Source organism: Perna viridis, chromosome 10 (genome assembly GCF_037379345.1).
Source record: "Perna viridis isolate PV_CMFRI_1.1 ecotype Kerala chromosome 10, ASM3737934v1, whole genome shotgun sequence".
Classification (NCBI taxonomy): domain Eukaryota; kingdom Metazoa; phylum Mollusca; class Bivalvia; order Mytilida; family Mytilidae; genus Perna; species Perna viridis.
In genome coordinates, this window is record NC_142454.1 from 1,585,265 (window position 1) to 1,610,333 (window position 25,069).

The 25,069-nt window shown below is 33.1% G+C and overlaps 1 protein-coding gene across 2 annotated transcripts in view; it reads right to left on the reverse strand.

Moving 5' to 3' along the window:
- Positions 1 to 9,033: 9,033 nt before the first annotated feature.
- The window catches only part of LOC148604105 (uncharacterized), a 30,591-nt gene continuing 14,555 nt past the window's right edge, over positions 9,034 to 25,069 (reverse strand). For both annotated transcript variants that reach the window (XM_088547746.1, XM_088547747.1), the window contains 6 exons: positions 23,667 to 23,801; positions 22,528 to 22,587; positions 21,945 to 22,152; positions 18,563 to 18,670; positions 17,896 to 17,961; positions 9,034 to 12,195 (listed from right to left, as the gene is read on the reverse strand). In XM_088547746.1, the coding sequence (XP_088403872.1) occupies positions 11,890 to 12,195; positions 17,896 to 17,961; positions 18,563 to 18,670; positions 21,945 to 22,152; positions 22,528 to 22,587; positions 23,667 to 23,801 (883 nt within the window). In that variant the 3' untranslated portion in view covers positions 9,034 to 11,889. The remainder of the gene's footprint in view (positions 12,196 to 17,895; positions 17,962 to 18,562; positions 18,671 to 21,944; positions 22,153 to 22,527; positions 22,588 to 23,666; positions 23,802 to 25,069) is intronic.

Below are 25,069 nucleotides of genomic sequence, written 5' to 3' on the forward strand. Positions count from 1 at the left end.
TACAGTGTGATGTTTGCTCTATTTCTTAAGTCATTGTTCATGTCTTTTGACAAAACATTAGTTTGTAGAGAGGCAAAAAGAAAATGCACTATATTTTTATGGCATCCATGTTTTGACGTACACCCGCTCAGGGATATGCAATACGATACTGGTACCTGAAGTTTTCAATGGATGAAAATTTCAAATTACAATAGTACACACGTAGCTTGCAACTTTCTTAAATGAATGCATCCGAATGCTGTATAAATTAGTCATCGATATAATTATTAATTATTTAAAACGAGAAACTAATAGTTTATTTAGGAATTGTGAAAAAGCAAATGTGAAGTCCTGCGTTAGTCTCCCTAGCTTTTTCCCATGAAACCTTTTATTGAATTGGCTATTATTACCAGTAGTTCTGTAATTTAGGTATTACTGTACATACAGAGTACATATTACTGAGAAGGGAGTCCGACATATTGAATATATGGTCGCCGAGTACTTACGATTTGGTAACGTTTCACATTAAGTCATGATTACATGATCAATAACAAATAGTGGCCCTTGGTGATAGGTTTGGAATGTATGCACATGTTTAGATGCAATGGTGTGTAGATGAACTGAATACAGATCAAAATTGTTCAAGACGTTTGAGAGGTCTGTACTTCGGATATCAGGTAGCGTGGTCCGGATATCTTTGCATTGAAATTGCCTAGAAAATAATATTTTCAGTTCCAACGTACATATTGCACAGGTTATAAAGTGTTTCAATTTCATGCTTAAATCTTTCAAACTGAAAAGTCACCATCGATAAGCAGATACAGGAAATATAAATTGTTTTCAGTGCCGAATGTTGTTGAGCTATTGGTTTCTATTTCAGTAACATATTATTTTAGGTTTGTTTTTTATACAAGAACTCACCTTCTTATGTTACAGTTTTATTTCGGGAAAATCAATATCTATATCTTTGCCAAATGCTTTGTACCAATTGTCAAGTGAGTCTAATAAATGAAAGTTATATGTTTACAGCCAGTCCTCTGGCAGGCCAAGAATTTCAATTTTATGGCTGTTCAAATATTCTGACAGAAATAGGGCGCTGGTCATTGCGCCTCAACACTTCCAACAAGATAAGTTAATATCCAATACGAAGGTAAGAGTTGTATGGTATTTCACAATTGAAAACGTCCCTTGGTGATCATCTTTTTAATAAATATTCTTTAGTGGTTAAGTACTTTGTGTTTGTTTTTAGAGTCAATGACACTCTGTTTTTTTTTTTTTTTTTTTTTTTTTTTTGGTTTTTTTTTTTTTTTTTTGTTTTTGTTTTTGTTTTTTTTTTCTATAAAAAGAGTAATCAAGGGAACCAAGAATCCAGCGTAAATCAAAAGAATTTAATCCATAGACAAAGACCAGACATGGAAAACAGAAAACCACAACAGATAACATAAAATAACCAAACTAATACATACAAAATAACAAAAGTAAATGAGCAGGTCGGACTCCACTAAAAACTAGAAGCATCGAACTGGAGTACTGGTTAGGTAAGCTTCCTCTGCTTTTCTAGAAACACCCGTCGATTTGCTCATAAAAAGTCTAGTTCAGGTTAGACGAAAGATGAAATGATGAAAACTATGACACTATACCTGAGTATTGGGAATCAAAGGATAAAGAGTTGAAACATCATAGGTTTAAATGCTGATAATTATTTTGAATTGAGCGTTTCCAGAAGATCTTTTATTTTTTTCATGATCAACATTGATTTAATACCACTACGGGACAAACAAGTGTCATGGTAGGACTGGAGACCCTCTTTGACAGCTGTGAGTATAGAAGTGAAACGTTTTGAAAGAGGTTCGGTTGTGAAATTTTGCAGAACTTTGAAGCATTGTATGTATGGGTTCTTGTAAAATCCAGACAATAGATCACAATCATTGTCTTTGGTAGAGAGACCAAATTAGGATAGCAAATATTTCTTTGGAGAGTATGGCAAACTGATATTTTTGAAAGAACTATTTTTTATCAAGATTTAAACTACTTTCGCAATACCCTTTGTAGTTTGAAATAGGAGTGTTATTAATCAATGCTCAATATGTCTCCAGTAAGTTATCCTGAATCTAATTCTAAAATTGGGATAATCCTTTATGATTTGCCCATTATTTACACACAACCAAACATAATTTGGAAAGCAACGATATATCAAAAATATTGTACTTTTCATATCCATTGTGTGGGCCGTCGTAGTCCATATCGAAATTCAGTCAACAAAATCATTGTTTTGTATTCTAGTATCTTGATCAATGATATCAAGATTATATTTTAAGTACATTTTTATATGTCCATTTAAAGATATATTTATATATCTATTTCTTTCTTTCCAATGTATTTTGAACGGAAATGTTCAACAACTGCCGCTACAAATCAGTGTTCATCGATTAATTTCAATATTGCGATTTAAGGTCATACTTACCTTTTTTCTTATCAACTTTACCAGCAAAAGTTGCTAATATGACCTTCAATCCAGACCTTTAAATTTTTATCAGTTTTTTTTTTAAATTTTCAGATTTTCTTTTGATGACGTCCCAAAAATTTTGTGCGACGTCTGTTAAGGTTTATCATTGATCTTTGAATAAATTAGTACCTAGACGTTTTCAGAGGTATTTAACAGGTCGAGACCACTTGACAAAAGAAAGAGCGTTATGGTGTATCCATCAACACCATGAAAACTGATTTATTCAACGGGTCATAGTTTTCCTTTCCTCGTTTGTCTATCCCGGACTTGACTTTTTATGAGCAACTCGGCGGGTATTTCTAGAAAAGCAGAGGACGCTTACCCTACCGGTGCACCTGGTCCATGCTCCCAGTTGTTAGTGGAGTCCGAGTACTTTTGTTACCTTTTATGTATGATTTTAGTTCCTTTATGTTCTTTGTTGTATATGTCTGTTTTCCATGTCTGGTCTTTGTCCCTGGATTACATTCTTTTGATTACCGCTATAGCCTTGGTTCCCTTGATAACTCTTATAGATACCACATGTGAGTACAAACCGGCTTAAACTGTATTGAGTATATATGTAAGCACGCACACAAAAATTTAACACGACTCACACGTTTATAAATCAAAAGTCAAACATTGAATTAATGCCTAATTTTCATTATTAAATTTTTTTTTTTTTTTTTTTCGCAAAAGTAGGATAGCAGGATATCGATTTTTTAGAATTTAAAACACCGGAGTATAATATGGCTAAATTGTATATTGATGAAGCCTATTTCAAACTGGAGTCAAAGATCGATCATGATTTTAAAGAAAAAATGAGCATTTTTGTATGGCTTACTTCCCTTTGCTGGTGCGAAAAATTCCAAACTTTTTACATCAGATCAGCTCAAATTCCATCCAATTCAAGAATCAATAGCTGTATTTAAGAAAAACGAGCAAATAGTTGTAATAATTTCCTTTTCTGAGCTCATTCATTTTATTATGGTATTGAACACACATGTGCATACAAGTTAAAATACATCGCACATGCAATGTTCTTTAAAAAATGTTTTATAGCCATAGTGATATCACATGATATTTTCCATAGAATATTCAAAAGACATTGATTTTGAGTTACTGTACTATTTTAGATGTACAAGTAACAACATACTTGTACAATCGACAAATGCAATCAACAAATGCAGGCATTAACATACAACTAGATGTACGTTAAAAAGAACAACATTTTTGATAATTTTGTAAAGTATTGAAAATAAATGTCTTCTCTTTTTCATATATTTCTAAATAGAAAATTATGGATGAATCGCTTCTCTGTTAAAAGGATGAAGGTTTTATTTAGTAACAAGACATCAATACTACACACGTAAACAGTTTTATTATTTAATTGGTAAGATTTACAAGGTTTAATGAAATAGAGATTCTAAAAAAAAAGGTAAATGACGGTGTTTTGAAGTGCTGACTGTACATATACATTATGTTGGTTCTGAAACCAAATCATAATGGCAGTGCCTCTGGATATATTTTATACAGTTGCAAACCAAGTACTATAGTATACAGTTTTTGTCCAAAAAAAACATTTTCCAGGCTACAAATGTGAATAACTATTTAGAAGTTGATTAAAATTGTTTCATACAAGATTTAGTTGAAAAATTGACTTTGAAGTGAACTTACTGTTAGCCAGTATCGATGGATTTGGTCATACAGTCCTTCATATACCGGTACGGTAATTTTAATTAATAAGAATTACGAATGTTTTCTGTTGAGGACATGACTGTAAGTGGGAAATTTTTCATTTATGTAGTTTTATTCTCTTTTGCTAGAGAACTGTTTAACTAGGACTAATGTAAAAAGAAAGACCTTACCGATGTAAATTTTCTTAGCAAATCACACACTACTAAGTTGGTCCTAAGGAAGAGAAATTGACACGCTTTTTAGGGAAAATGGAGCATGTCCAAAGCCCGAATTTGTATATATTTAAAATGAAAGTGTCCACTCTACACGTTGATGTCCTCCCAAACAGTTACAGTGGGGAAACGCTCTCGGACCCACGTAGAATCTGGGAGTTGGCCAGAGCGTCAACGCAGCAGCCCAGTCGCTAGTAGGACATACTCTTGCCAAGTTCTTCGGTCAGGTATCCCGAAGGTTGGGCTCCGCCACCAACACCAGTTGGTTCTACTTACCCACTAATAGTGACCGTGAGAGGCCTATATTGGTAATCAAGGTCGTTAAAAACTCCAAATTTTCATAACAGTGTCACCGCAAAACATTGCAGTCGTATATTGGTATGGTGATGACAGCGACGTCCGTGTTGTTGTCTATATTCACTTGGTTTTCGTGCGATGACTTTATAATTATGGTTGATCAATTGTTATGAAATTGGTATGATTTTACAAACTACTTAAAGAATTTTCCTATTTAATTTTGATTTTATGACCCCTACTTTTTTAAGAATAAAGGCCATCCATGTAACTGACAGATACTACATTCTAGGTTTTTGTTAATCTAAAAAAAAACTGAGAGTCCAGAATTTTACTCAGCTCACCTACATAAAGTGAAATGGTCGATCCTTAACATGACAGCAAGTTCAACACATGCAAGCAAGTAAACCTTTAAGGAAGAGCATTGTAATATATTTTGTAAAATTTGTTCCCCATTTAGATGTTTAGTAACTTATGTTAATGGATATTTATCAACATGTGCATTATTCAATTATCGATATCAATAAATTGAGAATTTTTCTATACATGCAAACACGTTCAAGACAAAACGTATGTATGTTCAAATGTCCTCTTTGGTCAATACCAGTCTGTGTAATCTGAGTCAAAATTCTTCAAAAATGTTATATTCTTGCAAAATGTATGAGTGCCTACACTTTTAATTTCCATGACGGTCTTAAATTAAAGACTAAAATGCTATTTTTTTTCCATATAACTATTATATAGTGGTTGTGACATAATTATTTGAGTTAAAATTCTTAAAAAATGTCACATTCTCGCAAAATGTCTGAGTGTGCACACTTTTAATTTCTGAAAGGGTCCAAAATTAATTACTGAAATGCTTTTTTTTTTTCAAATAAATATTATGTGGGTGGCTGCTACACATATATTTCAATCAAATTTCTTAAAATTGACATATTTCTGCAAAGTGTATGAGTGCGCACACAATTTTAATTTCCATGAGCATCTAAAATCATTGACTACAATGCTATTTTGTTCAATATAGCTATCATATAGTGGGTGTGACGTGTTAATTTGAGTCAAAATTCTTTAAAACGTAATATTCTAGCAAAATGTGTGAGTGGGAGCGCTATTAATTTCCAAGAGGGTCTAAATTTATTGACTAATATGCTTATGCTTTCCATATAACTATCATATGAATGACTGTGACACAATACTTTGAGTCAACATTCTTCAAAAATGTCATATTTCAGCCAAATGTATAAGTGCGCACACTTTTAATTTCCATGAGGGTCTAAAATTAATGACTATTATGCTATTATTTTTTAAATATAGCTATCATGTGGGTGGCTGAGACATATTAATTTGAGTCAAAATATTTTACAAATTTCATTTGCTTGCAAAATGTATGAGTGCGCACACTTTTAATATTCAAAAGGGTCTAAAATCATAAACTAAAATGCTTATTTTTTCAATATGATTATCATGTGGGCGCTTGCGACACATTTATTTCAGTCAAAATTCTTCAAAAATGTCTGCAAATGTATGAGTGCACACATTTTTTATATCCATGATCTAAAATTATGTGGCTGCGACATAATTATTTGATTTAAAATTCTTTAAAAATGTCATATTCTTGCAAAATGTATGAGTGCGTACACTTTTAATTTCTAAAAGGGTATAATATTAATGACTAAAATGCTATTCTTTTGTAATGTAACTATCCTATGGGTTACTGCGAAACATTTATTTTGGTCAAAATTCTTATTCTTGCAAAATGTATGAGTGCGAGCACTTTTTATGTTCATGAGAGTCTAAAAATATTGACTAAAATGCTAATTTTTGTAATATAATTACCATGTGGGTGACTGCGACTTACATATTTCAGTCAAAATTCGTCAAAAACGTATATTTACAGCGTCAAAATTCTTCAAAAATGTCATATTCTTTCAAAATGTATGAGTGAAACACTTTTAAGTTACATAAAGGTCTAAAATTTCTGTATAAAATGTTTAAAATTGTTAATATAGGTACTCTGTATCATACTGGTGTTTGCAATAACAAAATTCAGTCCAAATTCTTTAAAGTCACGGGCGTAGCAGGTACGGCAGGCAGTATTTTTGTACTGTTTATCATACACAAAAGTCAGGTCACAAATTGACAAAAATAAAGTTCAAACATAGCAAGGCGTCCTTCCCGTCGTATGAATCGGGATTCGGGTGCTACGACTTTTTTTCGGAATCACGTAGATGTACTGTATTTAATTCACTCTGAGAAGTATTCTCGAGCTAGTGACTGTCAGAATCTGTCAGGAATTCTTCTAATCCACGTATCTATTCTACCTAGAACAGTTCTTGACAGGAGAGTGTCAGGACCCATGACAGATTATGACAGAGCTTGTCCAAAACCCTGACAGACCCTTACAATGTGGGTCGCGGGTCAGAACAGTTTCTGAGTGTTTAGAACTGTTCTATGCTATGACAGTGAATCCTAACAGAATCGAAAAGAGGTCATAAGTAATCGCAACTGTAGCTGGACCTGCAAAATGTAAACCGCTTTCAAAACTTTTAACAGCTGTAAAAATGGTATCCAGTCATACACTTGGTACTCCCGCTGACGTATTTATAAAATTTTTAAAAAAAAACTTCACTCCATTTCATTTAAATAATTTTCTTTTTTTCTACTTTTTTTGATTGTTTGATATTTTGGGGTTTTTTATTGTTTGTATTTTTATTTCTGATTCATTTCCTTTTTACGCAGTGAAAATTAATAGTGTTTAGATTTTCATGAACTATGACCTTGTTATTAAGTATTACATTTTTCAAATTAAGAACAGAGTTATGATTGTTAATATCAAATATATATAAAACTCTTGTTGCATTATATTTTGACTCTGTTTTATTGTGTCAAAAGATTAAATATCTCAACTTTAATGAGATGCAAGTTTAGTTCGATCCTCTTTTGTTTATTGTTTAGTACGATTTTCGAGGCTTAAGTGTATGAAGTTATTATCTCCTAGTTTTTTGTAGGATTTCGAATTATTGTGGCAAAGTAGAGAGAATGAAGTCGTCATCTTAAAAATGTCATAATCATAACCAGATTAGCCGATATGCAGTGTACGCATCCAATCCGACCAACGACTTACAACGTTCATCGATGGTCTTGTTATTTTACCGGATTTTAGATTGAACGCTGAGCTTGAACAAACAGTACAGAGGGAAAAAAGGGGACAATCTGTTTGCCTTTCTAGAACACTTACGTCCACTAGATTGTTAGTGGGATTTATCCTTTACTAATTTTTATACATAACTCGCTTGTATTGTGCGATTTATTTTTTCAAGCGTAATGTATTTGATGTTTCCACCGATTAAGAATTTCTCCCTTGTATTTCTTTTTATTTTTTATCTATATTTTTTTGTATTGCTATTTCTTATACACAATGCAATATTTAAACGTAAAAAACGTTAACAGAAAAAGGATGGTTGTGGTTTTAATTTGTACATAATATAAGGAAGGTGGATCCTTAAACGCTCCCGAAGAAAGATATGAATCCAAATACCTAACCGTTCATATTTTTTCTACAAAAATGGTGAAATTTGTTATGATATACAGTTTTATTGTCCCCATTCATTCTCCTATGGCCATGGTCTGAAGTATACATGAGCCGAAATGTTCGGGAACAAATTGTTGGTTGTCATAGTCCGAAATGTCTTTGAGTCGAATTGTCCGGTATTGATAAGCCGATTACGTCATTTTCGTAAACATTTGTGTGCCATGTTTTGTCCATTCCTATCTTGGAAAAAGCTAAGGTTCGATTTGAATTTATTCATCGTAGCTAACTAACGGTTCCTAGACGTGTTTTCCACTATGAAACAATTAAAATTCACAGGTCGGGGTAGCACATCAATAAAGATTAGCATAACAGACCAATAATTTTTTTTTGTTTTCTTTTAAATTAAAACGATTTGAACGTTAGTATGTTTTTCACTGTTGGTCCGAAAGTTGTTTTTTTTTAAATATCTAAGAAGTAGCAGTTTTTCCTCTTCAATCTGTTTCGCTTGTTAGTTATATTACTTTCAATAAAGTTTCGAAGAACAGGAGAAAAAACAGTAACTAGTATGGCATGCATATTTATCGAACATTAGTTTCTTTTCATCTTACTATACTATGTACATTAACCCCATCCTTAGATAAAAATAGGTGGAATTGGATACAAAACCAATATTTACAAAATATGATATGAATGAAAACATACGAAAGACTCTTCTTGTTACAATACACGTATTCAACCGATACTTAATCAATTGATCATAGTTAACAGCGAAGTGACGTTCCATAGTACGCCAACAATCTATTGATGTGATTCCCATCTGATAAAACAACACATACTTATTATTCTTTTTCTTTAATGGCGCAATTCAATCAAACCGAGAAAAACACAGTTGCCAATCTTGAAATGATACGAAAAATAATAGACCAAAAATATGTTTATGAAATAAACTAGAGGCTTTACAGAGTCTGATTCGCTCACCTGGTCAAAAATAGTGTTTTCAGCTTTCTAATGCTAGACTCCTGACCTTACTGTACTATTATCATAAAAATCATTTAATCAAAAAAGAGCATCTTAGTCATCAACCAGGTTTTCATATTATAATGCAAATCTCTCGTAGTCAATTTTTTACTCTTCAAGGGCAATAAAATTCGACATTGGTTTACAGATCTTTATGAAGATTTCGGCATAGGTCGGTCTCAATTTTACTCTGTCAGTATTTAGCTCAATCATGCTGGTTTTCAAGTTATTTCCAAAAATCTTCTTCAATTTCACCCCCTATGGTCTATTTTTAGTATCATTGGTCTTGTTTTTTTGCCAGATCAAAAATGCCCACACAAAGATTGTTCACGATATTGTAAGGTAAATACATGTCAAGTGTGGTTACAATCTACCCAATAGTTCAGACACTGTGAAGTAAGCTTCATGTCTTGACCTACACTAGAGATTGATTGTAAAGGAAAACTATTGATAAAACTTTACGACAAACGTGATGACTTTTCATTCAGAATTGTCAACTCTTCTTTCATCTGTGGCAACATCCCTTCAGCATTTACGTATGGAGTGTTCATATCACAACTCATACGTTAACCCAGAGCTTGCCGTAACTCCGCAGACTTTTTGTATCGCGGTATACTTCTTACAATCAGGCTTCTGGAACAGAGTTATGTTGCTTCAAGATTGAAGTCATCACAACAGCAGAAATTTTATGGTCGTCATCATAAACTCGTGGATCGTTACGGTGTATTTATCTGTACCATGAAAACTGATTTGTTCAACGTGTCATAGTTTTCCTTTCCTCTTTCGTCTACCCCGGACTTGACTTTTTATGAGCAACTCGGTGGGTGTTTCCAGAAAAGAAGAGTACGCTTACCCTACTTACCCTGGTCTGTACTCCCAGTTTTTAGTGGAGTCCGAGTTGTTCATTTACTTTAGTTTCTTTTTATGTATTATTGTAGTTACTTTATTTTCTTTGTTGTGTTTGTCTGTTTTCCGTGTCCCTAGATTGTATTCTTTTGATTTCCGCTAGAATCCTCGTTCCCCTGATTACTCTTTCAGGAGAGGAAGATTTTAAAAGTTGGAAATACAACAAATTTGGGAAAAAAATCCATTTCAGTACCCACAACTCATTCATCCGTCAAAGGAACTTTTTGAAAATTTTGGCATAGATGAATCCAATCAAACAATTTTACTCCCTGTCAGATTTAGATAAACCCAACTCCTTTTGAGTTACGTGCCAAATTCCGCAATTTGACCACTATGGTCTATTTGTTTATTATTCGCGTCCATGTTTTTGCAAAATAAAAAATCCCCTCGCACAGAATGTTTAAGATGTTCTAAATAACATTTATGCTTAATTTTGGTTCAATCCATTTAGTAGTTTCAGAGAAGAAGATTTTTGAAAATACGAAAACTTTACTTTTCTAAAACTATAATATAGCTACAGAGAGTATATATAACATAATAATAACATTTACATAACTTTGTATGTGTGAAAAAAGAATATAGATAAGAATTAACTTGGAAAACTGACTTTCACATTGATTATTTTAAAAAAATTACATTATTTATACAAACTACTAGGTTTGTAGATTAAAATAATATTTCAAATTTGAATGTGCCAGGTCTTTTATAGTAAAATACAGATAAATATTTCTTTTTCTCATTTAGCAAAGCTTAACATGTCAAATATAATGACATTCATCACCAATGTCACCAAAATTTCAAAGATTGCATTTTCTATCATTTTTTTATATACCCCGGCATCTTCCTGTTTTAACAGGTAGTTGATGACTACCGCATCTAAATTTACAAAACAAATATATAACATATTAAATGGAAGCAATGATAAATACTTTTCAAAACATAAATCTGATTTAAACATTCGGTAGCAGAGAGTTTTTTGGGGGGGGGGAATTTTCAAAGTTGGAAATGTAAAATTCGGTAAATGAACAATTTCAGGTTCCATAATTCATTTGTCAACGGATCTTTCTGAAAATTTTGGAGTAGGTCAATCCCATCTTGCTGAACAATTTTACTTCCTGCCAGATTTTAGATAAACATAATATTTTGTTTTAGTTATGTGCATAAATCCGCAATTTGACCCATTTTTAGTAATGGTAACCATGTTTTTCGTCAGATCAAAAATCCCCGAGTATAGTTAGTTAAAGATGTTGTAAATAACATTTATATTTATTTTAATTTATCAAGTAGTTTCAGAGGAGAAGATTTTTAAAATTTGAAATGTAAAATTCGGGGGGGAAATCCATTTCAGGTCCCATAACTCTTTCATTCGTCAAAGTATTTTTCTGAATATTTCGGCATAGGTCCTTCCCATCATACAGAACAGTTATACCCTCAACAAGATTTTAGCTTCACCCAATTATTTTTGAGATATTTGTAAAATGCTGCAATTTGACCCCTATGGTCTATATTTAGTAACAGCGGCCATGATTTTTTTCACATGGCTTGTTTTAAATACCCTTAGGAATATTTATACAAGGTTTGGTTACAATCTATTGAGTGGTTTCAAAGGATAAGATGTTTGAAAAGTTTACGGCCGACGACGACAGACGACGGACACATCGTGATGGCAATAGCTCATATGGCCTTTCAGCAAGGTAAGCTAAAAATGACTTTTTAATTATTGAAATGTCTACCATCTTGTGACCTTTTCTTTTCCTGACAAATATTTTTCATTCAACTTTTAATACACCTTTCACTAAGACCGGTCCATTTTCATGAAGCAGCAACGCAGGCCACACGGTAAATACAACTGTTTTTCCACTACTTGTGTATTCACGGAATACCGTTTTGTCATAAGGCTGACCTTTGTGTGGACCTGGTAACAACATCAGCTGTGGGTCTTGGAGGACCATCTTCCAACACAGTTTAACACATTTTTCATAGAATGGCATTTCAAATATAACATTCAGAATTGGTGAATCCTTCATGCTCTTAAAATAGGCTTTGATAACGTCTTTTTGGGTCCCTTTTATATGCTAAAATAAGACATAATTCGATTATGATATATTTGTCATGTCTGTACGACTATTCAGACATATGTACGTAAGAACACTTCTTTTATCTCATTAAACAATATTCTGTTTCTGACAAACAAATTACGGACGTTAATTTTTATATTGTCTGCTAATTAATTTTCTGTAGTTTCTACTTGTATATTAGTATTTCATCTTGAACTTGGCGAGTCTCCACCACAAAGTTCTGACTTCTTTGTAGCTTGTGTCTTTGATTAACTTACTGTGAAAGTACTATTGTTCGTGGGGGACCAACTTTCGTGGATTTCGTGAGTAGGCTAAACCACGAAATTTGGTTTCCAACGAAAAGAAGATTTCTATTCATGTGCATACTGAAAACATTCAAACCACGAATTCAAGAATCCCCGAACTTGTGTTTCTTCCCTTATCCATGAAAAATTGGCATCCACTAATTAAAGTACTTTCTTTTCACGGTAATTTTTTATTGTATTTGGTTAATTGTATTTTCACCAAATTATTGTTCATATCTTCTGTACTGTTTAGACAACTGATTTTACCGATTTCAAATGATTGCAATTTAGTTGAAATATACCGAAGATGCTGAACCGAAGTGGAAGCGGGGAGGTTTAGCACGATATAAAACCTGGATTAACCAACCTTCAGTTAAGAAAGGCCTGTATCAAGGTTCCAAGTTTGGTTTTACCTTGATATTATATACGGACTTCTCTGTTGACTATTCCTTTTGAATATTGCTAAGATTTTATCTATTCGATAATTTTGTTATTACACAACGTTTCAAATCATCAAATGTTTTCAACCAATATAAACATAGACGATTTTTGCACGAGAGATTGCTATAAATAACACTTTTCCGAAGAGCAATAGTCACATCTGACAAAATTCAGGATATCGACACAAAATGTATAAAATCGATTTAAAATGAAAGCAACCTTTGTACACAACAAATGACAATGTTTATTATCTTATATTAATTGTATGTAAAACAGAAAATAGAATCAAGCCTTTATTTTAAGTGATTACTGTCAATAAATCACACCATGTGGTTAAAGAAAGCATTATTCGCTCAACTTTCACAGAAAACACCTCAAATAACAAAGCCGATAATTAACTTAAACCCACATCTTACTTCTGTCTTAAGGATCACTGTAACAATTGAAAGTTTCTTCTAAACTTTTGGTGTTCAAGCTATAACCTAAACATCTTTGAATAAAATAACTATAATACAAATTTGTTATACATACAGGATCCTCAATAACTTGTGTAGGCCTAGTTATAATTATCACAACTGGAAGCTTCTATCAATGATATAATGTTAAGTGATAAGCTAAAACAACAAAAATGTCAACGTTTCTGAGCTATTACTCTTACGATGAGTCGTCACACAACATGATCTAAAAGGATTTTACATGTATAGGTATAAATATCCTTTCATCCATTGAAAGAGTAAATGAGCCAGTATAATTCTTAAGCCCTTGTAAAGATGAACAAATTGAAAAAAAAACAACATTTCATAAGGGTAACACCAACATTAACGAACACTTATTAGATCCATAATCAAGTCAAGTCCATTAATCTGACAAACTAGATATATCACTACCGGAGTAGCTGATACCGTAATGGTCCTGACTTGGTACAAGTATTTCAAACGAAATGGTGGGTCAAATCTAGGGTTTACAACGCGCTTAACATTCCTCTTTCAATGTGGTGTGAATATAGAGGCATATGCGGGAGATGAAGGTATATTGCTGACCAGATAAGTACGTTTATGATTTCAAAACTAAAGCCGTCTTTTTTATCGTAAATCTTTGCACTGTGGTGACCATTGTTGTCGAATTCAAGATGTAGGTTAAAAAAAAAGATGAACAAGCTTTTTATGAAGTGTAATTTATCTTGAGCTCTGGTGGATGTATTGAAGGTAACCATTTATCAAAAATCTGTTGTGATTGACAATCTATCATATGTATGTGAAATTAAAGGACTTAGCATCTTATATATTTTTTCTTTACCATATTCCGCGGAAATTCAGTTTCGACTGAATACAAAAAAAGTCGGATAGGAAAGAAGCACAACTAATGCCCATTGGAATGCCAAATTGTTGCTGAAAAACAGCTCCACCAAATGTTACAAATATATTATTACCAAGGAAATCGAGCATGCTGCAAACCTGCTTTTCTGTGTTAAACACTTTACCCTTCTGAGATGTTTTAGAAAAATATGCGGATTTGTAACCTAGAACAACTTAATTTATCGAATCAGCAAGAGATTTACGCATAATTCCTTTTTAAGGAAATTTTAATCTATCATGTGGCAAATAAATGTGAGGGATTTAAGAGAACTAATTTCCTAAAAATATGGAATTCAAGTTTTCAAGTAAATTGTTAGAATTTGTAACTATCCATATATGATTAATGCCGCTACCAGAGTAGACAGTATTGCAACTAGCTTTCTGTCAATTTCTAACTGCGGAGAATATCTTTGTAAGGTGAATTGACATCTCCGTCGCAGAGCAAGATTCAGATCCAGCTATATACTTTTTTTGTATCGCGCTAGAACTCTAACAAATAGGCTTCTGGAACAGGATTATGTTGCAACAAGATTGAAGTCATCACTACAGAAGTTTTATGGTCGTCATCATGAACTCGTGGATCGTTATGGTGTATCCATCAGCACCATGAAAACTGATGTATTCAACGGGTCATAGTTTTCCTTTCCTCGTTTTTCTACCCCGGACTTGACTTTTTATGAGCAACTCGGTGGGTGTTTCTAGAAAAGCAGAGGACGCTTACCCTACCGGTGCACCTGGTCCACGCTCCCAGTTTTTATTGGAGTCCGAGTTGCTCATTTACTTTTGTTACTTTGTATGTATGATTTTAGTTACTTTATGTTCTTTGTTGTGTATGTCTGTTTTCCATGTCTGGTCTTTGTCCCTGGATTACATTCTTTTGATTATCGCTATAACCTTGGTTCCCTTGATTACTCTTTGTAAGGACGATGAGGATAAAGCCTACTGTAGATTTAAACTGGTCTGGAAATGGTATGTGACTTAACTGCTAGTAGTCCTTAGTTTGTACATTTGTTTAATTTATATTCAGTTTTTGTATTTCTGTGAAACAAGGGACTCGGACCTTTTTGAACTGATTTTTAGGCGTGATTAATTGTGCAATATTTTTTCACAGTGCCAGATTTTAAAGGGAGCCGGTTTTTATCACGCCAATATACTTTAACCCCGTCGCATGTTTTTGCCTGTCCCTAGTCAGGAACTTCTAACCTCTGCACGTCTGGTTTTGTTTTCACCTAGAGTTTATTTTTATGTAACTTGAGTACATAAGGGGAACTCTTTCGCTGAACCTTTATATAATAATGTGTTGGGATCGGTTACAGCCTGTCCAGTGGTGTGAGTGTTTTTCGTCGTCCTTGAAGACAAATGGGCGGCCTAGGGCAGACATTTTCATCCCTGTGGGGGTGGTCTCTTTGATATATTTACCATAACGTGTCTCGTTATATTTTCATGAAGTTCGGGAATTCATTAATAGTAAGATCTCACATTTTGTTTCCATGTTGAGATGTTGAGAGAAGACATGAAGGACTTAACGCTGTTTAGGATTTCATCTTCGTCAAGAGTAGTACGTTTGTATGTGGAATTATCTGCGGTGTTACTTTCAATGCTAAATTCCATTGATAAGCAATTGAGGAAATATGCTACAGAAGCAAATACACTGTTGATTAAAGCTTTGCCCGCAGGAGCGATAAAATATTTGTCATGCAACGACAAAAGGCACTCAAAATAGATTTTCATATTTCTTATTCGTACATTTTTGTTTCTATCATAACAAATGTAGAATCAATATTGTCAAAATGTATAATTTAATTTATTTTTATACCTCTGTACACCGAGGCGAAACGTAAAATCCTGACAATTAATAAACATTTTTTAAATGACGTGTTCGGCGTTTTAAATTGTTGTTACTTAAAGACAGATATCACAACTGTTATTGAAAAATAAAAAAGAGCAGGAGTTTCCATTAGGAATCCAACTACGTGTATAATTTTTTTTCCGACTCAGTCGGTATGTTGTCGCTTTTGACACTCTTCCATGGAAACAAAAGTCGCCTGATCGCAATTCTGTTTCCTGATTGGCCAAATACTGATACCATAGTGGCGTTCGAAAAAAACTGTATCGACAAAGAGCTGTGCTGCTATATTTGTCATCGGATCAAATTCCCATCATTAGTTCCCGAAGGATCGAACGTGCATACCAAGCTAGGTTTCAATCAGTCAGGTAGTTTCAGAGGAGAAGAATTTCGGAAAATTAAAAATGACGACGGACGACGATGATGAAAGTCAAGTGATGGCCAAAGCTCACAAGGTCTGGCCTCTGGAGCCTAGCAAGCATAAAAACACTTCATTTGTATTTTTTAAAGACTCTACCTGTAAATGATATTTGATGATTCACAACTTATGAGTTCATTTTGTCAGAAATTAAGTACAGGTTTAGTTAAGAATAATGAAATGCAAACAAAACAATTGAGGAATAAGAAGTCGGATTTTGTCGTCAATATAGTACAAAAAATTCAAAATATTAAAATTTATTTCAAAAATTAAAATATTTACAAAAAAAAACGTTTGAGGTTATTAAAGTTGTCTCTAAGGATTAAAGATTTTCTCCAATACTGTTCATTACAGTACAATTCATTTACAATTACTGATTGGACAATATGGGTGCAGTTGACTTTATACGAAGGTGTTCAAGTATGACATGATTCTAAAATGATAGATAAAGTGCAACGTCGAATTTTCATAACGTCAGATGAAACACATATTTTAACTAATTAAATAATTAACATTAAACGATTAATTACCCAACATATCTATTCGTGGACCATTCAGATGCAAAAACAGTTTTTATTTTTTTCAAATTACTATAGAAGTTATTCATGTTATGTACATCGCTCCGTGTAGGTCCGGGTGTCAAGAGAATATGTTCGCATCAGCACTAAGCTTGTCGTAAAAGGCGACTTAATAGAGCTCAGAACTCTAGCCGGGGGCTAGAGTGCTCTGCTTACAGAGCAAAAGGGTTGTGTGCCCCAGGTAGTGGAATGGGGGTGCCCCTGGCATGTTATATGCTGTGATTGTCAGGCTATAGTACGGCGGAAAACCTGACCGCAAACCATAGTGGTGCACCGTGTTGGGAAAGATGTCACATTCATGCACGTTAAAAAACCCTGCTGTGGTATTCGATAGGAGTAGGAACCTTTGCCCTCCGTCACAGAAGGTTAAATTGTCCGACCCTACCCATCCCTCTTTTTTGTTCTGGTGGCAATCAAGATTTGTCTACCCTACTATCCTTGTGTCCTATCCCATTTTTCATTTCATCATCATTTCATGTTCATCGCCTGAATAAAGCTGAAATGTTGCTGCTCGGGCATTAAACACCAACAATCAATCAATCATGTTATGTACACCTTAACAAACATGAGTTATGTCGTGAAGGTAACTTTTAGTCATTAAATATATTTGTAGTATATTATCTTCCCTTAATTCGCACTTAAATCTTCTGATGGGAATATGTGTTATACCATAATGAACTTCCATTGTGACTTTACAAGATGTTTACAGACACTTTCATAAAGCAAAGACGAATGTCAATTATATATCAATTCAACGGTAAAAGTAAACAAATACCTGATAAAATGCATCTGCACTTGACTCTGCTGTTGATCTCCGAACATCGACCGCGTGTGACAGAACCTAACAAAAGGTTAATATGGATGAGAATTGATTTTTTGTTGATTAAGTAGACATGTTCAAAAAGATAAGGACACTCTTATCAACCTTCCAAAATTAACAATCATAACTAATTAGGTTCATATAGTCTTTCAAAAGCATCAAAAATAATCAGTCATGGTTCTCGGGTCAATGACAATATACAAATAAGATTACATCTATACGTACAATTTTTTTTTTTTTTTTTTTTTTTTTTTTTTTTTTTGATTATTGTTGTAAAGATAGCAGTGATTTACCGAATGTTCCCGGTATAAAAAAATTGAGTAAAACAAATTGTGTCAACATTTTAAGTTTTGATATGGTCAATATATGACTAAGTAAAACAAAATCAGCGTTCATGTAGACATTATTTGTTTTCCTCAGTTATATATGCATGGTCACTACTGTACAATCACTCTTTAGCCAGCAGTGCACGAACGCGTGAAGATTTAAGTCGTGCGCGGAACAATGTCCACACACTCGTTACATCTAGTCGTTCTTCGGCTTCGTGATCATATTTTGGTTATTCACTCTTTCCAATTAATTTTCCTACTATGAATATCAACGTACAACTCCGTAAACAAACCTGATCATCTTGTCCTTTAATCATCAGTGGTTTAGTTATCTCTGTTGTTCTGGTAGCTGTATTTTTGACACTGGACACTGCTTTATCTTTGCACATTTGGAAACAACTCTTAAATGAAATTTGAATATTCGGTCACTTCAAACGTTCGTTTCATAGTTAGATATATATCATGGCTGTATTTGGTTAAATTTTGTAAAATATTCACGTATTTCTTGTTGTGATATTTATTTCAATCATGTAACTTTATATATGTAACGACACAGTCATTTTGAAATTCATATCATGCATCCATCGAAGCAATAATGTCGGAAATGTTTTTTTTTTAAATACTAAATTGAATAAAAAGATTGACTTAAAGATATCAAAACGACTTTACCTTACTAATTTTCTTGAATGCCTTTTATTACTTTTTGTGTAAAATTTAAGTCAATTTTTATTTATTCTTTTAAATAAAAACGTGTGAATATTCGAGAAAAATCAGGATAGTACCATTGTGTTTTGTTAATGAACTTTTTGTATCATGTAATCAGATGATGATTTTTTTATTCCTAAAATATTCAGGATTTCAGTTGAAATTAAGTAGATTATGTACATTTCTGACAGTGCAATAAAGAAGAATATTACAGAAGAACCAGCTAATCAGTGTAGTAAGCTACTGTTTACTTGAATTTTGGAATTAAATGTAAATTTTCTACAATGCTCTTTCAAGAGAGATTTAAGAAAATTAGAAAGTTTATCCGCATTTGCAGCCTAGTAATATCATAGTTTTGAAAAAAAGTAGTCAAAATAAAGAGTAATCAAGGGAACCAAGGTTATAGCAGTAATCAAAAGAATGTAATCCTGGGACAAAGACCAGACATGGAAAACAGACATACACAACAAAGAACATAAAGTAACTAAAATCATACATACAAAGTAACAAAAGTAAATGAGCAACTCGGACTCCAATAAAAACTGGGAGCATGGACCAGGTGCACCGGTAGGGAAGCGTCCTCTGCTTTTCTAGAAAACCCACCGAGTTGCTCATAAAAAGTCAAGTCCGGGGTAGACAAACGAGGAAAGGAAAACTATGACCCGTTGAATACATCAGTTTTCATGGTGCTGATGGATACACCATAACAATCCACGAGTTCATGATGGCTACCATAAAACTTCTGTAGTGATGACTTCAATCTTGTAGCAACATAACCCTGTTCCAGAAGCCTATTTGTTAGAGTTCTAGCGCGATACAAAAAGTCTGCGTAGTTTTGGCAAGCTCTGGCATAACGTATGAGTTGTGATATGAACACTTCATACGCAGGTGCTGAAGGGATGTTGCCACAAATAAAAGGAAAGTTGACAATTCTGAATGAAAAGTCATCACGTTTGTCGTAAAGTTTGGACAATAGTTTTCCTTTACCATCGATTTCTAGGTGTAGGTCAAGATATGAGGCTGACTTCACAGTGTCTGTAGTATCTTTTATCTCAAGTTCTTTTGGGTAGATGCGATAAAGAGTGTAATAATCTTTCACGCAACATATATGACTTCAAATATATTTCACTTTCATTTCAATGGCCTTGCGTCAACAACTTTCCCATAAACAAAAAGCAAATCAGATCGAGAATTTTCAAATTTTCAAATTAAAATGTGCTTGGAGCACCAGATCGAAGAGCTAAAAATGCGTGCCAAAAATTCAGTCACTTGTATATTTCCCATAACATCCTATGTAAAATCATACTTTCAAAACCTTATGAATGGAATATACCTCAAATGATTTTAATGATTCTTTCTATATTAAAAAGAAACATGTTAAAATTAATCGTTTGCAGTTCAATCGAGTTCTTTAGTATCGTTTTCAGAAGTATCAGAGAGTTTATACCAGAAAAGGAATTAAGTGCCATAAATTAAGTTGAAAATAGTGAATATTGTAATGTAATCAGTTTTCTTGGTAATTAACTTACCAATATTAATTCATTTTCAGTCAAATAATCTTTTCAAAAATAAACAATAAAATTCCAGATATCTTTCTTGATATTTGTGAAAAATCGTGAAAATTAATTAAGAAATAACTTTCAAATAAATTTTTGAACACATATGATTTTGCATAGAAAAAAAGCGAAATTCACATACAGGATATTTTTGGTACGTCTCTGTAGATTTAACTTTGGATTAATAAATTTGAAAATCACAATTTGTTTAATAGCAAAATATTTCAATGAATATGAGTAAATCATACAAAATTTTTGTAAAATACAACAACAAAATATGAGAAAAGTAGAACTAACACATTCTATACGAACAGTGTTATGATTTAAGCTGAAGTGAAACACAAGCAAGCGCCTATTTTTTATAACTACGTGAATTCTAAGTAACCAGACAAGAATTCTGTTACGCTTTATTTTGTCTATATCGATGTACAAGTTCTTTGTGGATATAGGAAAGGTCAATCTACAAACTAATTACATATGGGAAACTTGGATCCGTATTACCTTTACTGTAACATTACTGCCCAACGTTTAATGGTGTATTTTTATAATCTTAATCTAATTCTACATTATTTACTTTATTGAAATCATGGTATTTTGTTGAAGTGATAGAAATCGCCCGAGTATGAGTATTTGATGGTACCCCTCTGTTATTCGTGTTGCGGAGCAGAAATGCTTAACCTTTCAGACCACCTAATGTCACCCCGGGTTTTTTTATGACAGTCTACACCATCTATAATATCGTTCATATAGATAAGAAAGAGGAAAGGTCCTAAAACAGAACCTTGGAGGACCCCTGCATCGATATCTCCCCATCCAGAATTATGTCCATCCAATACCACTCTCTGCTTTCTCTCATTTAGATAATCGGTAATCCAATTAAGTAAATTCCCATAAAATTCATTTCTTTTTATTTACTCGGTACATAATTGTTATAAGGGATAATTATAATTTGATTGACCAATATTTGTAGCTCACATAAGAGACAAGAAATTATCAAGTAAATTTCATGTTTTACCGGTCCGACAATCCACCAATTTGACACTTATCGGATTTGTAACTCTTGCAGTGTGGTGTCACTTGCAGAGCAGAACATGCTAACCATTCTGGATCTCCGTATTTTACTTCTGATTTTTAAGGGAATTTTTAGTGTGTTTTAGTTTTTTTTGTTTGTCGTCTTTTTTTTCCTTTCAAACTATCAGTTCTATATGCAATTGTATTTTGTATGTCGTTTACATTGTGTACGCTGCTGGCCTCTGTTTTTATTTTTAATGTTTTGGTCAAGAATTTGTATTATTATGTCTCGGAATTATCCTTCTAGTTTGATGCCTCAGTATTGTTTTGGTCTAATGCTTACAGATGAAGCTCAAATAGTTTTCTTTTAGTGGACTGACCAAAAGAGTTGAACAAAACTCACCAAAACCCAATAGCATAAATCGGAAACGACCTTGTCTTCATTGTAATTCTTTTTAAATTTTTTCATACATTCATCCACAACTTCTGTCCACTCATTATCATACATTTCTGAGTATGCCTCTCCTAGTTTCATTGGCCGGTTCGAATCACTCAAATTGGTTATGTTTGGATTCCCGTCGGTCAATTTTTTTCCAGCCAGTTTACTGAGTCTAATAAATGGCATAATAATAAAATGATTTAATAGTATATTTGATACCAATAAATACATTTTGTATAGATCATTTCAATTTGTGTCAATGTCATTACCGAATACATGTGATATTAAGCAGTAGTCAATTAGCATTTTTTTTTTTGGGGGGGGGGGGGCGCGGGGGGTTCGAAATGAGTGTTTTTAAAATACCTGATTTTCTTTATTTAAATAAACAATATCGAATTGTCTGTCTTCAGAAATTGACTAAACTTCTCATTATATAAGCAAACGCCTTGCGATATCTTCTAGAACTTGCACTCACAAGGTGATCATGTGGTGAAAAAAATGAAAAAATGATTGAGCTGTACAAACTTGTGTTTTCTTAAATATTTACCGCAATTGCAGATCCTTATTTTCATTTTCTAAGACTTGCATTTGCTTCTTTAATTGCATACTACAATTATCAATAAAAGTATGTTTTTAAATGAATGATGAAAACCAAAATGTTCAACACGAGTATATCATATCCAAAGACAAATAACAAATAAACGACGAGAACGTAAAAATAAAGACATCACATAAGATAAAAGAACATTTTACAAACAAACTGTACAAAAATCCCCTTAAACCAGAAAATGTACTCAGGTAATTTGGAAATAGTGTCTTTGTCTTGCAGAATACCCGACTTGCTACTGCTAGGATACGTCCGAAAAAGGAGAAAGACTATTTACGAAAGATGGATCAACAGTCATAAGGAAAATTAAACTCAAGTCGTGTTGACATTCGTCGAACTTTAGTTGAACTAGTGATACCATGACCTCATGCACAGTGCCAAAGTCGTGTCATCTGTTAACAACTTAACCCGAATAATATTTGTTTCGTAATAAAAACTGCTTATGCTACTTAAATATTACTTAATTAGGAGATGTGCTTATCATAAGATTTCATCTAACACCATTGTTAATTTCGAAATGGTCGTAGCTTTTTCATAGATGAAGTCGGTTACCGAACCACACATTATTCAAGGAATGTTTCTTATTTTGAACAAATTATATAAGTATTTTTCTTGTTAAAGGAACTTTACACATATAAACGCAAGATGAGATGCTCGGTTGTAGTCTATGCCTAACTTAAATCATTAGACTATGACAATACCATTATAAATGAAAGACGTGTGCTACTTTTTTGGAAATTATTAATTTACCTAATCCTCCATACCGTGTACTTTGTTCTAATATATGAAAGATTTGTAAAGAAGCTGAACCTGTCATTATGATTTTTTGCAATATCAAAAGTAAAGTCCCCATTTTTCCATTTTTCCATCACTCGAATGTTTATTATTATTATTTCATTCTCTCAAAGTGATTTTCATAATAATGTTAAATCAATAACTGACAAATTAAACGGAAACCAACAATTTAGGCATCACTATTTGTTTTCGTTATAACATTTGAAAACTAACTATTTAACGTGTAGACAACAAATGCAACATATGATGCTGAAACAATTAATACAACATGGAAGGCTACTCACCTAATCTCATTACCTTCTGTCTGCAATTCGTGAAACACCTTTCTAGCCTCGTTGACCCATTTGTCAACTGAATCATCTTTTGACAATTTTGTTGTATCTTTATTAATAATGTCAACCAAGAAAGACTTCAGGTTTCTACATTGAATAATAATTATTTTTTTAATTATCATTATCCGAGTACATTAGCAAAATCTTTTTCAAAATTCTGATAGTCCTCATAAGAACATTTCAATTTAGTTTGTATCATGTTCTGTGTCAGTAGAGGTTAAACAAGGTTGAACTATTCTATTCTGTATTAGTTATTTCAACTACTGGCATTTCTATGCTTATATTTATCATTAAAAAGATGTTTATGACAAAATATTTTTTTATCATTTTTAATTGCCAGTATCATTTTATAATGTTTTGATATCATATGGTAATATTTTGCATCCAGTCGCGCAATTTGATAACTTAATGAAAGAATCTGTTTTCTTCTTCCACTTGTCTAAGTTTTTTTTCCATATCCACAATATTTGACGCATCTTCAATAACTGCAGTCATTAGATTAGCAAAGAACTGCGTATCATTTCCCCTATTTGTCAATGTGCTTTCAATGTAGTCAGGTCTCTTCTCTTTTATCATATTTTCTACTTCTGTAACTTGTTCTACGAGAATACTTTACAAAATAAAACATACTTTGAATACGATGATGACAGGTTGTAGGTTTAAACTGATCTGGAGCTGGCATGTCAATTAACTGCTAGTAGTCTTTAGTTTATACATTTGAGTAATTCATATTCAGTTTCTTTATTTCTGTTGTATTAACAAGGAACCCAGACCTTTTTCAACTGATTTTTAGGTGCGTCTAATTGTGTAATATTTTTTTTCGCAGTGGCCAGATTTTCAATGGTGAGGGTTGTGATCACGCAAAAGTAACCAATTCTCGTGGATTTCGTGGGTAGGCCAAACCTCGGAATTTGGTTCCCAACGGAAAGAAGACACGGGGAGTGTTTCTAGAAAAGCACAGGACGCTTACCCTTTCGGTGCACCTGGTTCATGCTCCCAGTTTTTAGTGGAGTCCGAGTTGCTCATTTGCTTTTATTACTTTGTATGTATGATTTTAGTTACTGTATGTTCTTTGTTGTGTATGTCTGTTTTTCATGTCGGGTCTTTGTCCCTGGATTACATTCTTTTGATTACTGCTATAACCTTGGTTCCCTTGATTACTCCTTCATTGATGTGTATATTGAAAACCTCAAAACCGCGAATTGAAGAATCCTCGAACTTGTGTTTCGTCCCTAATCCACGAAAATTGGTATCTACGGATTAAAGTACTTTCACAACATATAGAGGCAACTATTTTGCTGTATCTGTGTATAATGGTGTTTTGGGGCCAGCCGTAGCCTGCTTTGTGGTATGAT